The following is a 14,027-nucleotide window of genomic DNA, read 5'->3' as shown; positions in this document are numbered from 1 at the left end:
AACCGTCTACCAACACCCTCTTGCCCGCTGGCGAGATAGCTCCAAATCCGACGTCGACCTCCAGCACAACTGTATTGCCTGCTGCAGAACCGTCAACCCTCTTGCCCCCTCCAAATCCAACCATCAAGGACTTAAACGATTGTCTGGGGAAGACTGAGGCATGTGTGGAGCAAAACATGACGATGTTGTCAGCTCGTGTGCAGCAAACAATGAATTTGTTGGTCGACATCTTTTCTAAGCTGGACGACGACAACGAAGAACTTCGGGAGGAAATAGAAAGCATAGAGGAGGAACAAGAAGAGACCCATCTGGATATCGAGAAGGTGCGGCAGATGGTAGACCAATTTGTCGAGGATGCATTGGTATCGCAGGCACCAGAAGAGGTAGTCGTTGTCGTACAGGTTCTCTATGTTTGAGAAACAGAAAGGGATCGCGATTTCTTCCGGAACCTCAAGTGGGGTGTGTAGTCTACCGCTTTTTTTCCCAGAGAACGCATTTCTTGCTGCCGACGCAGTGGTCGATGGCGCCACACTTGCATGTAGAGTTGTATAGTTCGAAGAGAGTGGGGAGTTTCGATATAGCGGCGAGGCAGTCGGTGCATCGGTTGTGTCTATCCTTTGGTACGATTCGGAGTTTGCCTGCTGCGGGTAGAAATTGGTTGGGTTGGTAGATGTAGACGAAATCGACTATTTTGCCGTCTTCTACGAATTGGCGAAAGCACAGCAAATAGATTTCGAGAAACTGGCGAGGGATCCGGTATTGCTCGTAAAAGATGTGTCCCGATTGCTCCAGGATTTGTTTCTCTCGGTCGGAAACAAGAGATAGGGACACTTCTCCAGCAGGGTCTCGAAGACTTCTGCCATGTCGGAAGTTGTAGTCTTTGTTTCTGGCTCGAGGTCTATACCACCATTTATATATCTGGCTTGCGATATGTGGTACTTCCTCTTCGCTTCCCGAACGGACAAATGACCCGATCGGATCTCGGCATAGGCTTCGCGTGATAGCTTCGTTCCTGGCATTTTTTTCTATATCCATATACCCGCATATCTCTAATTCGAGTGCACTTGCGTCGGGACACTTTTCGTCTTCCGATATAGTTTTGTGAAAAACACTAATGTTTTAGTGGTTGTGGGAGCCGAATTGGCATGGTGTACCTATGCGGTCCAGAACCCCCATTATGTATACTACTACATGACTTCAGCTGTTGTGAATGGGAGCTGAGACAAGGCCATTATTCCCCACAGTAAAGCAGTTGGTTAGGACCAAGAGTCATATCAACAAAGATACACTGGGTTATATTTAATGCACGTATGTTTGGAGATTACTTATAACTACTAGCATTTTACAATATTTCTTGAGGCCTAAGCATTTATACCTGAACCCTTTCAATGCTGTAAAAGCATTTGACAATTTTGCAGGGAATTTGGCAATTTGGCGGAAGAGGTTCTGTGGGTTTGCTACGAACTGGATGAAGATTTGACCCACAAGCTGCTGATCCAGAAGTCGTCATGGTGGGGACACAAGTCTGTCATTGAACTTGTCTACAGCTTCCGTAGTCGTAGCTTCGTCAGCAAACCTGCCTGCAAGTCCCTGCTGGACAAAGTGTGGAAGGGGCACCTGGAGTCTGACCGATTCTTGCTGGTGGTATGTAATACAAGTTTTCACTTCCTTCAGTACCCCATGATAGATACTTTCACTTCCTTCAGTACCCCATGGCGGTACATGATACATACTTTAACTTCCTTGGTACCAGTTATTGGTACATGATACATACTTTCACTTCCCTCAGCACCATAAATACTTTTACTTGACTCAGTACCCCTTGTTGGTACATGATACATACTTTCACTTCCTCCAGGTTCCGGTGATTCTGAGCATGATACCAGCTATATTTCTAGTGCCTTTTCTCTGTGTCAACTCAATGGAACCAAGAGGGTATGTATGAAGCCAGGAGCAGATGAGTCAGATTTGTTTGTTTGTTTGTGATTTATTGGACATGGAACTCCAGCTTATAGTCCAGCTTATTGACTTTGATGTCTAAATAATCCTGACCAATCTAAGCCTCATGGGGATATGATGACATGCATTGATTAAGTGAGCAAGCCTGACCACCCAATTCTGTTAGTGGCCTCTTAGCATAGATAACTGAAGATGGCTGGGAATGGGAAAGGGAAACCCAGATACAATGTCAGATAAGAAGATGCGATATCAGATGAGAAGATACAATGTGAGATAAGAAGATACAATGTGAGATATACAATGTGAGATAAGAAGATACAATGTGAGATAAGAAGATACAATGTCAGATAGAAGATACAATGTCAGATAAGACGATACAATGTCAGATAAGAAGATACAATGTCAGATAAGAAGATACAATGCGAGGGATACAATGTCAGATGAGAAGATGCAATGTCAGATAAGAAGATACAATGTGAGATAAGAAGATACAATGTGAGATGAGATGATACAATGTCAGATAAGAAGATACAATGTGAGATAAGAAGATACAATGTCAGATAAGAAGATACAATGAGAGATACAATGTGAGATAAGAAGATACAATGTCAGATAAGAAGATACAATGTCAGATAAGAAGATACAATGTCAGATAAGATGATACAATGTCAGATAAGAAGATACAATGTCAGATAAGAAGATACAATGTGAGATAAGAAGATACAATGTGAGATAAGAAGATACAATGTCAGATAAGAAGATACAATGTGGGGGATACAATGTCAGATAAGAAGATACAATGTCAGATAAGAAGATACAATGTCAGATAAGAAGATACAATGTGAGGGATACAATGTGAGATAAGAAGATGCAATGTCAGATAAGAAGATACAATGTCAGATAAGAAGATACAATGTCAGATAAGAAGATACAATGTCAGATAAGAAGATACAATGTGAGATAAGAAGATACAATGTCAGATAAGAAGATACAATGTCAGATAAGAAGATACAATGTCAGATAAGAAGATACAATGTCAGATAAGAAGATACAATGTCAGATAAGAAGATACAATGTGAGATAAGAAGATACAATGTCAGATAAGAAGATACAATGTCAGATAAGAAGATACAATGTGAGATAAGAAGATACAATGTCAGATAAGAAGATACAATGTCAGATAAGAAGATACAATGTCAGATAAGAAGATACAATGTCAGATAAAATGTCAGATAAGAAGATACAATGTCAGATAAGAAGATACAATGTCAGATAAGAAGATACAATGAGAGATAAGATGAAGATACAATGTGATAAGAAGATACAATGTCAGATAAGAAGATACAATGTCAGATAAGAAGATACAATGTCAGATAAAATGTCAGATAAGAAGATACAATGTCAGATAAGAAGATACAATGTCAGATATGATGATACAATGTGAAATAAGAAGATACAATGTCAGATAAGAAGATACAATGTCAGATAAGAAGATACAATGTCAGAGAAGAAGATACAATGTCAGATAAGAAGATACAATGTCAGATAAGATGATACAATGTCAGATAAGAAGATACAATGTCAGATAAGAAGATACAATGTCAGATAAGATGATACAATGTGAGATAAGATGTTCTTACACACCTGTGGGTGAGAAACCCATGTGAGAAAACTGGTATCACACATATGTGTGAGATCGATTTCTAATCCCGTGATTGGCTACTCCATGGTGACGACCTAGGGTCAGGGTATGACGGACTACTTTCCTGATTAAAATTCATTGATAAGTTACTCGTGCTTCAATCGAACAGAAACCTGTTACTCGTGCAAAAAATACCCCTTTACACCTACCTGTTATTTTTCGCGATTGCAACATAAACAGGTATTTATACAATGAGTCACAAGTAGAATAAATATAACACAAATCTATTTATTTTCTAATTCCTTTTATTAAAACTTTTGATTTCTAGTCATGAATTCAAAATGGCTCCAACAATCTGTGATACCTGTGTAAACAATTATATGAAAATCACCGTTAGAGATAAAGCCCTTGATTCCCTTCGAATATTCAAAATGTACAACACTGGTACTTTTACTGCTGAGATGCGACAAGTGTCATGTGTCGTCTTGCAAAAATACCTGACACGATAACGTCAGTGCCTGTCGAGAGATCAATTTGCCTTGTTGTTTCTTTGATGCATTGATGAAGATGACATTTTTCACTGATACACATGATGGAGACCCACTTCCAGCTCCGAGATACTATGTGATTCCAATGTTATCAAATTCACTCATGACAATCTTAACCAAAACACACTCGTTGAAACAATGTACAACATGGTACGTTTTGCAAGGCTTCATGAGTGCAAATGGCGGCACACGTCCTTTCTGTTCAATCGAACATGTACAGGAACGGTTGATCTACACATAAGTCATTGCTCAAGATATTCCTGCGACGCATGATAATGAAAAGTTTATGTCTTGATAACTTACAGGATGTAATCAACTCACATTTCATACTGAAAACTCCGTAAATTCCATTACATTCAAAGTGGCAGTTTCTGGCTCGGGAAAACGAGAAGGATGTGGCGAAGAAGAGTAGTCCCCAAATTAACAGTGAACGTAACCTCAGCAATGGCACATTCAAGCACACTGGGTGCACCTAATTACACACACGCAAAAGTTTTGGCTCCGGTCGATGGTAGAACAATGAACGTAAACTGGTACACAAGTACAGATCCCCAATGTGCAGAGATATCCAAAATAATCTTCCGATAATGACGACAACCACCAAGCGATAACGATGACGTCACACGCTCAAATATTTTACGCTTGCAAGAATTAAAATCATCCACATTTGCATGGTAACATCATCGTTTTAGAGGGTTTAATTAATTTTCAGTGATCTTATCTAGTTTTCATTATCACTATTGCCTTTATGATGCGAAGAGGTGGCAGAAACCTTTTTGTGGAGGGTCACCATGGGGATGAGTAGTGATTAGGAAGCCAAGTGACGTCACTCATTCATAAACGCTTGTGTTGTGTATTATTAGCACCTACGATTAGAAAACATGAAATTTGAATCTATTCGAATGATACGATTTTATGGTGTAAGAAACAGATTACTGTACTGCGTGTCTGTCAGATACCATTTATCTTACAACTCGTTGTTTCAAAACGTATTTAACTTCGCTTTTCATCGTTAAATACGTTTTGAAACAACTCGTAAGATAAATGGTATCTGACAGACACTCGTTTAGTAATCTCTATATACAATGTGAGATAAGAAGATACAATGTCAGATAAGAAGATACAATGTCAGATAAGAAGATACAATGTCAGATAAGAAGATACAATGTGAGATAAGAAGATACAATGTCAGATAAGAAGATACAATGTCAGATAAGAAGATACAATGTGGGGGATACAATGTGAGATAAGATGATACAATGTGAGGGATACAATGTCAGATAAGAAGATACAATGTCAGATAAGAAGATACAATGTCAGATAAGAAGATACATTGTCAGATAAGAAGATACAATGTGAGATAAGAAGATACAATGTCAGATAAGAAGATGTAAGTAAAGGCTTTCGAAAAACTTTCGTGATCTTTGGCTCGAGATGAAAACAGATTTTGGGTTTTGCAGCCTGATTTGAGGGTCATGAAAATATACTTGTCGGGTCAAACATCTTACAACAATGTTCAACCACCCAACCTCCATGACCTTAAACTCACAAACCTGTGTCTTATTAACAACTCTGGCTGGTCAGTGCAATCTGTGTTGTCTCCTGATTGGTCATTTTGTTTTCGTGGTAACATGTTCACCTGATGTATGTTGCAGTATTTCAGTTCCTGGCAGCAGACGACGCAAGTTTTGTCAGGGGCTACGTGACTTCTACTCCGCTCCCGTGGTCAAGTACCAGATGAATGTGGTAGGTACAACAACCTGCATGGAAAATGTATAAAATGTAAGTAGAGTTCCATGTATTTCAGTATCCCATACTTCTCCACATCTTGTATGAGTATGTATTTCTTGTATTGCATGTATCTATCCTTATCCACTCACTCACTCACTCTAGGTGGCGTTCCTAGTGCTCCTGCTTGTGTTCAGCTATGTGCTGCTGGTGGACCTGCGCCCAGAGTTCAGCGTGTTTCAGGGCATCCTGTGTGGCTTGGTGTTCCTCTACACTGTGGAGGAAGTCAGACAGGTGGGTATTAGCAGCCATTCTCACATCTACTGTACAAATACTTACATCAAGTATGAGCAATATAGGAGATCAGTGACTTGAAGACAATTAGTCAAATAAAGGAGTTTAATTCCCAGTCTCTTTCAGAAGATATATTATGGCACACTGGAAAGCTTATTGTACTTTAGTTACTTAAACATTGGCCCTGATCCGGTGAACAGACATGGACTAACCTTTTTTAAAATGTGATGTGACTGCACCAAGGCCAAAATTATATCATTACAACATTTTATTTAAAGGTCACATGCAACCAAAAAATCATACATAATTAAAACACAATTATCACTTATTCATAGCATATAATATACATTGCTGATTATGAAAAAACATGTAAACAAAATTATGAGCGTACAATCGCAAATCCAAAGTGCAATATTTTGTACTTGGGTTTACTTCCCAAGAAATGAAGCAGCCGGGATACCGAACCCAGTCAGATTGGGTGGGTGAGCACTCAAGTGTAACGGCTGGTTCATTGACAGATGCCCTCACGGCTCATTGTGTGTGTATATATAGAGATTATATAGAGATGATTGGTTTTGTAAATACATGCTCATTTTTTGTGTATAACATTTTGCAATCAACAGACATCATAACATGTCATGTGTACAAGTATCACACCTGCCTGTCTGTGTAATTACATAATGTGACAGAGACCGAACTCGGGCCGTAAATCAATGTGTTTTGTTTATGGTGTATAGCCTGATAGGTGTTAAGTTCAAATTGCATGTGGTCAGTGATCGAAGTTGTATATTGAATATTGTCATTAGCAGACAGGCAGGCAGACACTAAGGTGTCACTAAAACAGACATTGAGTTTTGTCTGTGACAATGACATATCTATATCACAGTTAGAAATTCTGTCAACGCTAAATAATGACATTGCTTTTAAGTATCGAACTGAGAACGTGACTCGGTAAGAAGAACTTGTGGTGAAATAGACAAATGAAATTATATAAACAGTTAAATCGGTAATCTACTGTCATAACATATAAAAAAGCTCGCGCCTGTGAAATATCAACAAAACATTAGAAAAGTAGCTCACACCAAAGCCTTCACCGAGTATTCCCTGGACAACCCGCTTCGAAGCTGCGCAAACCTATTTCACTGCGCATGTGCTATGAGCGCAGCCCAGCTGTTGAAACCACTTTTCCCCCAAGCGCTGGGGGAAAATTAGTGAATCGTTTGAACTCCGATTTCACGCGGTTTTCTTCATCGCGTTATTTTTCAACTTTATAAGTTGAATTTGCATTTTTGATGATTTGTTTCGGTAAGTCCATACCGAAAAGGTATCAGAATCTGCAAAGTTTTGTTTTACGTTGCATGTGACCTTTAAGTATATAAATCCTTAGTTATTTTGGTGGTGTAAAGGCATCTTAAATTATCTTTGTTTAACTGAATTATGAAAAGGCACATAATGTAGGTAGATACACATCTGAAATAATTTTTTGGGAGAAAATTGGATTTTTTGAAAATTTACAAATCAATTGAAGACCCTCCTATTCTTAGGCGAATGCTCGATTCTCTTCATATAAATTCACGTACAATTTGCTTCTGTTTTTAGAGTTATTTTAGGAATGACATTATATGATAAAGAGATTATTAACCTCGTGTGTTTCTGTATCATTAATATCATATATTAGGAATAAAATATATGTATTATGCTCACCAAAGGCTCGAATAATACAATTTTTATTCCTAATATATGATATTAATGATACGGGAAACACACTCGGTTAGTAATCTCTATATCTCCACACAAGCTTGGTCCCATTTCAGTGTCTGGGTGGCAGGGAACGGGATCTCCGTTGTCGGTGGAATCTGTATTGGAAGGAGGGATGGAACCGGCTGGACGTCTTCACCATCATCATCTTCATCCTGGGGATGGTGCTTGTGGTCATCCCACACCCCGACGTGCACCGAACCGGCCGCGTCGTGCTCAGCATAGACTTTGTCCTGTTCTGTATGCGGCTGCTTCAGGCCTTCGCTGTTGGTTCTGACATCGGACCCATGTTCACGATGATACTCAAAATGGTAGGGAAATATCAATTGGGTATCAACAAATATTACAACCTTCGATCTTACTGTGATTAGCTAGATACCTTTCCATACACAGATGGCCCTTTAAGGACACTGCAATAGACCTGGGCTGGTAATGGATTAGGGCCTCCACTAGATACTGGATCTGTAAAAAGATACAACACCTCCCAACAGACACTGGGCCTCAAGTAGACCGGTCCTCTTAGAAGAATACAGACCAGGTCTCCTATACATACTGGTGTTACAAGAAAAAATTAATTATCCCAATTTAAATACCAATGATCTTCTCAAATGCAACTGAGAAAACTAGAAAGAATTAGAAGATAAATGAGGGCTGAGTGAATCAGGCAATGTACACATTGACTGGTTATTTCAGTCATTGTACACATTGCCTGATTGTAGACATTGACTGTAACATATACAGAGCAGGGGTGCCATTTACAGGAAATATCATTGTTTGAAATCATTCCTGAAAGGTTTGTTGTCATGACTGAAAAATTAAAGATGGATGGGGTCCCAAGGTCAAAATATCACCACAAGGAACCTCAAGACTCCAGTATACTTACTGATTTGTTGTACTGAAAGTCTGAAATACTCGTACTGTCACACTGATCAAATCAATCTGCCTTCAGATCAGGGACACAGTGACCTTCGTGATCATCCTGATGGTGTTCATCCTGTCCTACGCTGTGGCTTCGGAGGCCATCCTGTACCCTCAGTCCCGGCCGCATGTCAGCATGCTGTACTATGTCCCACGGAAGGCTTACTGGCAGATCTATGGGGATTTCTTCCTGGATGAAATAGAGGGATCTGACTTAGGTAACCTGTCAGGACTTCCTTGAGGAAAATGGTGGCATGGTTCTTGAATAGTTCTTGAAAATGTGATTATCGCTGTTTTCTATGCTGTATTCAAATGATATGACCTCATCCTGTAAATTTGATGAAATGCTTGTGCTTCCTTGTCATTCACCAATGCCCCCATGATTTAAGAATATATTTGGCTACATATTTATCTTCAGAATCGTGTACCAATGACGTGAACCTGTACGGTAACCGTACCATGGACAGATGCCCCAGTAAGGAGGGGCAGTATGTTGTGCCGATACTCCTGGGGATCTACTCCATCATCACCCACGTGCTGCTGCTCAACCTCCTCATCGCAAAGTTCAAGTAAGTTAAACTGCACTGAACACTTCAGAATACACCATGATGAAAACACTCAGGTCTGGTCAGCCATGTTGTCTTAGATATTGAAGTTTCCTGTCCAGTTGCATTTCTTATTGACAGAATCTGTTGATTCTGGTATTATTTAAACCTGGATTGTCCTTAGCTGAGATCTTTGTATTGTCAACACAGTTCAGTGAATCACACTTAATAGGTATGTGAAAATGTCCCACGCATATAGTTCCCGTCTGCTTCTCTATTCCCAGTGACACGTACGCCAACGTCCAAGGTGAGGCAAAGATTCACTGGGCATGGTATAGGTACCAGATCATCTACGAGTATGCCCAACGACCTTGTCTCCCTCCTCCCCTGAATGCCATAGAGTGTGTCCTGTTCCTAGTTCGGCACAGCTACAAGATGTTGAAGAGGGTCGTGTGTTGCACCTGCTGTCCTTGGTGTAAGACAGGTACAGACGGAATCCTCACCACGCCGGGTAGGGTATACATTAACATACCTTCTGCTTTGCTATTTCACGAATTTCTTCTGTGGAGAACAAATCTATAAGAGTAAACTGGATTCTTTGACCTCATTTGATCCCATCCCTAAGACTCAAAGTTAAGGACACATCTCCAGGACATGGCTCCCCAAACAATCTGACACTGTTAATGGCATGGCAGCAGAATCTACTGTTAAACCAAACTTTCAGTTGAGACACAATTTGCTTAATTTGAAATATTTTGGGAACAAGGGCTGTTTTAGTGGCAGCCAGGTCATTAGACACAAGACATTTGGTTTAAAAAGCCATACCAATTCTTGTTACTGTTCTGTCATATCAATGTTTGATTTGTTGTGATATAATAAGTAAAGTTGGAAAAGCTCCGCCTCCTGCCGTTTTGGATTGAAGGGCAAGCTGCACTTAAATATCAAATTTCAGGAGTAACATCAAGCAAAAAAGCTTTTAACTGTTAAAATTGTTATTCTGATAAGAATGATGTTTTCAGTATCATGATAACGAATATAAGTATTGCTTTGACAATATGTATTCAATGCATGAAGTCAGCTGTTATTTCAAAAGTTACTTTTTGTTAGATCCTGCTTGTATTTCCTCATCCATCAGAAGTGGTGTTGGTAGTGATGTTTTGTGGTTAAAACGTTCTCTCATCTTACAGAAGATTTTTCATCCAAAGTTTTGTGTAGAGCAGCCCTGCTGTTATATCTATTGAGCACTCTGTTTAAAGACAACTGTCTAATCAACCTTTTCTACAAAATTGACCAAGCTTCCCCCTAATCCAATATTTTGTTTACACTGAATCTGTATAATGCAGCACTTTACACAACATGTAATTCACAATGCTTGAAGAATTCCTGGTGTCTGCTGCCATGATACTGTATGGTTTTGTTTTTGTTGGTTTTCAGTACAAGCTGGAAAAACTGGTCCTAATAGTATTACGATCCACTGGCAAAGCCCAGCAGACAAAGATGCCTCTCGCTATAGGATACTGTGCTACAAAATAGTCGACACTGTACAGGGTATGAACAACTTCAAAATTAAACTCTGACTCTTATACCTTAATCAACCAATGGTGATATATCTACATGAGGATGATATTCAAAAATCTACTTATCATCTGTCTTCATTCTTCTACTTTCACAGTGGGTAAAGTATTATTATCAGTGTCTGGCGTGTATAAGTGAGAGCTAACCAGGAGAGAAAAGTGATGTCATTTGATTGTGATGTCATAATACCTGATGACTCCTGTCTGCAAAGCATTGTGAAGCAGTATCTCTCGTGGAAGTGAGTTTTGGATAATACATACCTTGGACTAAATCCCAAATATCATTACGTATTCACTATTCAGCTAAAACTAGTTATCTAAGTTATTCACACCTGAATGAGAATATGTGTGCTAAGCTTGTTTTAAGTGACATGGTGATTTCTGAAAGAAACAAAGGAGGCAGATGTATTCAGGATATTTGAAGTGATAGAATGGAGATACAGTTCCCTTGATAAATGAGGATGGTGAGGTATGGCTTCTAGTTTCATATCTCAATGTAGCTGTCACTGTTCCCTGATGTCCAGGGTGATGTATGGCTTCTAGTCTCATATCTCAATGTAGCTGTCACTGTTTCCTGATGTCCTGGGTGATGTATGGCTTCTAGTCTCATATCTCAATGTAGCTGGCACTGTTCCCTGATGTCCAGGGTGATGTATGGCTTCTAGTTTCATATCTCAATGTAGCTGTCACTGTTCCCTGATGTCAAGGGTGATGTATGGCTTCTAGTCTCATATCTCAATGTAGCTGTCACTGTTTCCTGATGTCCAGGGTAATGTATGGCTTCTAGTCTCATATCTCAATGTAGCTGTCACTGTTCCCTGATGTCCAGGGTGAGGTATGGCTTCTAGTGTCATATCTCAATGTAGCTGGCACTGTTCCCTGATGTCCAGGGTGATGTACGGCTTCTAGTCTCATATCTGAATGTAGCTGTCACTGTTCCCTGATGTCCAGGGTGATGTATGGCTTCTAGTCTCATATCTCAATGTAGCTGGCACTGTTCCCTGATGTCCAGGGTGATGTATGGCTTCTAGTCTCATATCTCAATGTAGCTGGCACTGTTCCCTGATGTCCAGGGTGATGTATGGCTTCTAGTCTCATATCTCAATGTAGCTGGCACTGTTCCCTGATGTCCAGGGTGATGTCCAGGGTATGGCTTCTAGTCTCATATCTCAATGCTTCTAGTCTCATATCTCAATGTAGCTGTCACACTGTTCCCTGATGTCCAGGTATGTACGGCTTCTAGTCTCATATCTCAATGTAGCTGACCCTGTTCCCTGATGTCCAGGTATCCCAAACATTAACCAGCCTGACTTGGCACTGACTCTATACTCCACGGTGTGCACTGTGCGGAACCTTCAGCCACACACCACCTACAGGTTCAAGGTCAGCTACGAGACGACGTCTAAATGGGAGGAGTGGACCGAGGTGGACATCAGAACGGAACCTATAGGTGAGATCTTGTGTTGGAATCAACTGAAAAATTAGAGTGGCATCAATATTGTATTGATTGATAAACGTATGAATGGGTGTGCACATTGTGTACATGTTGTGTTATTGTGTATAGCAATACATGAGACGTGTAGTTTTGTGATTGAAATAGTCAGTGTCGTATTGGCTGACTCAACTTGATGCCAGAGTTTATGTAACAGACTGAAGAATTGTGTAACATATTTGAGGAGCAAGGTTTATACAGGTGATTGTTATCTTTGTACAATCCCCAAACTCTCATTACCCAAGCTTCTCCATAATCCTGCATTTTGTTGAACCAGCATCTGTGACATAACTGAAATACTTTTCACAGGATTGTTAAATCTCATGCGAGTCTGTTATTTTCGTGTAGAGAGTGACTTGGCAAGTTGCCATGAGAAGGACTGTGTTGAACAGCTGGAGGGGAGACAGCTGAAAGATGACATGACAGCACAGTGAGTGCACATTTCCAGGCCTCCATCTTCAATGTTGGCAAAAACACATCAACAATAGAGTTATATGTAGTATTTCTTGTATCAGAATTGTGGTAAATATTCTTGAAGCAAAATTTCAGTGCCTGCATATGATTAAGCTACTAGTTTAAACTACCAAGTGTCATAGCCAGATGTGAATAACAGTTGACAGCAGAGAGTTTTGTACTTGAGTTATCTGCTCTTGTTCCATTCTTTCCCATCTATTCTGGACATGTCTCTGTAGATTATGCTCTGTTCTGTTGTAGACTGGAAGTTATATCGAAATCAGTGAGCACAAACAAGCAGCAGGTCTCCCAGTCTCTCCAACAGGTCACAGGTCACATAACACAGTAAGTAGAGCATCATGGGTTGGTACAAAGGTGAAGGTCAGTCACATGGTCATTTAAGCTTAAAGTTGTTTTTTCTATTGCTTTAATGCTTTGTCATTATAAGACTAATGCTTATCTAAACATGAAACACAGAGTGACATCAAAACTACTCTGTAAAAATACAGATGACTATTTTTCTCCAGGTTGAGAGACATGGTCAAGGAACTGCATGAATCTACCAAATGTATTATGACAGCTGAGACTAAGAACATTGCTCAGCTGGCCAGACAGCAAGCAGACTCGACAGTCACCATGGCTGCAGAGATTTCCAATTTGAAGCAGTCTGAGGTGGCCACGTTGGCGGAGATCAGGACACTGAAGAAAGAGCTGTCAGAGATGAAAGAGAGGTCAGCAACGAGGACGGAGGACCTGCATGCCCTGATGACACAGCAGACCTCCATGATGCAACAGGTGCTCCAGGCAGTGGCCACTCCAAGGCAGCCTATGACCTGATCGCTGATCTACAACACGTACAGAAGGCATTTACAAGCATTGGATAGATTTGGGGAGAATCTTCAGAAATGTGGTTATGCAAATTCTCTCAGATGAACATGATTATAGCTGAAACTGGTATTTAGGGTTTCATGAAGATCTGATGTATTGAATAGAAAGTTGGTATTTAGGGTTTCATGAAGATCTGATGTATTGAATAGAAAGTTGGTATTTAGGGTTTCATGAAGATCTAATGTAGTGAATAGAAAGTTGGTATTTAGGGTTTCATGAAGATGTAAT

At 40.0% G+C, this 14,027-nt stretch overlaps 1 protein-coding gene across 1 annotated transcript in view; it reads left to right on the top strand.

The window, feature by feature from the left end:
• LOC124287355 (transient receptor potential cation channel subfamily M member 4-like) overlaps nt 1-14,027 on the top strand; it is a 39,717-nt gene extending 25,690 nt beyond the window's left edge. The window contains exons 17-29 of the mRNA XM_046723859.1: nt 1,419-1,644; nt 1,859-1,935; nt 5,805-5,895; nt 6,043-6,171; nt 7,986-8,240; nt 8,879-9,065; nt 9,266-9,416; nt 9,677-9,903; nt 10,827-10,940; nt 12,252-12,416; nt 12,807-12,888; nt 13,173-13,256; nt 13,439-14,027. Of these exons, the coding sequence (XP_046579815.1) occupies nt 1,419-1,644; nt 1,859-1,935; nt 5,805-5,895; nt 6,043-6,171; nt 7,986-8,240; nt 8,879-9,065; nt 9,266-9,416; nt 9,677-9,903; nt 10,827-10,940; nt 12,252-12,416; nt 12,807-12,888; nt 13,173-13,256; nt 13,439-13,748 (2,098 nt within the window). The 3' untranslated portion in view covers nt 13,749-14,027. The remainder of the gene's footprint in view (nt 1-1,418; nt 1,645-1,858; nt 1,936-5,804; nt 5,896-6,042; nt 6,172-7,985; nt 8,241-8,878; nt 9,066-9,265; nt 9,417-9,676; nt 9,904-10,826; nt 10,941-12,251; nt 12,417-12,806; nt 12,889-13,172; nt 13,257-13,438) is intronic.

This window comes from Haliotis rubra, unplaced genomic scaffold (assembly GCF_003918875.1).
Source record: "Haliotis rubra isolate DU_JTF1 unplaced genomic scaffold, ASM391887v1 Scf40, whole genome shotgun sequence".
Taxonomy (NCBI): Eukaryota; Metazoa; Mollusca; class Gastropoda; order Lepetellida; family Haliotidae; genus Haliotis; species Haliotis rubra.
Note: the sequence above shows the minus strand (reverse complement) of the source record. Positions and strands in the feature narration are given on the sequence as shown.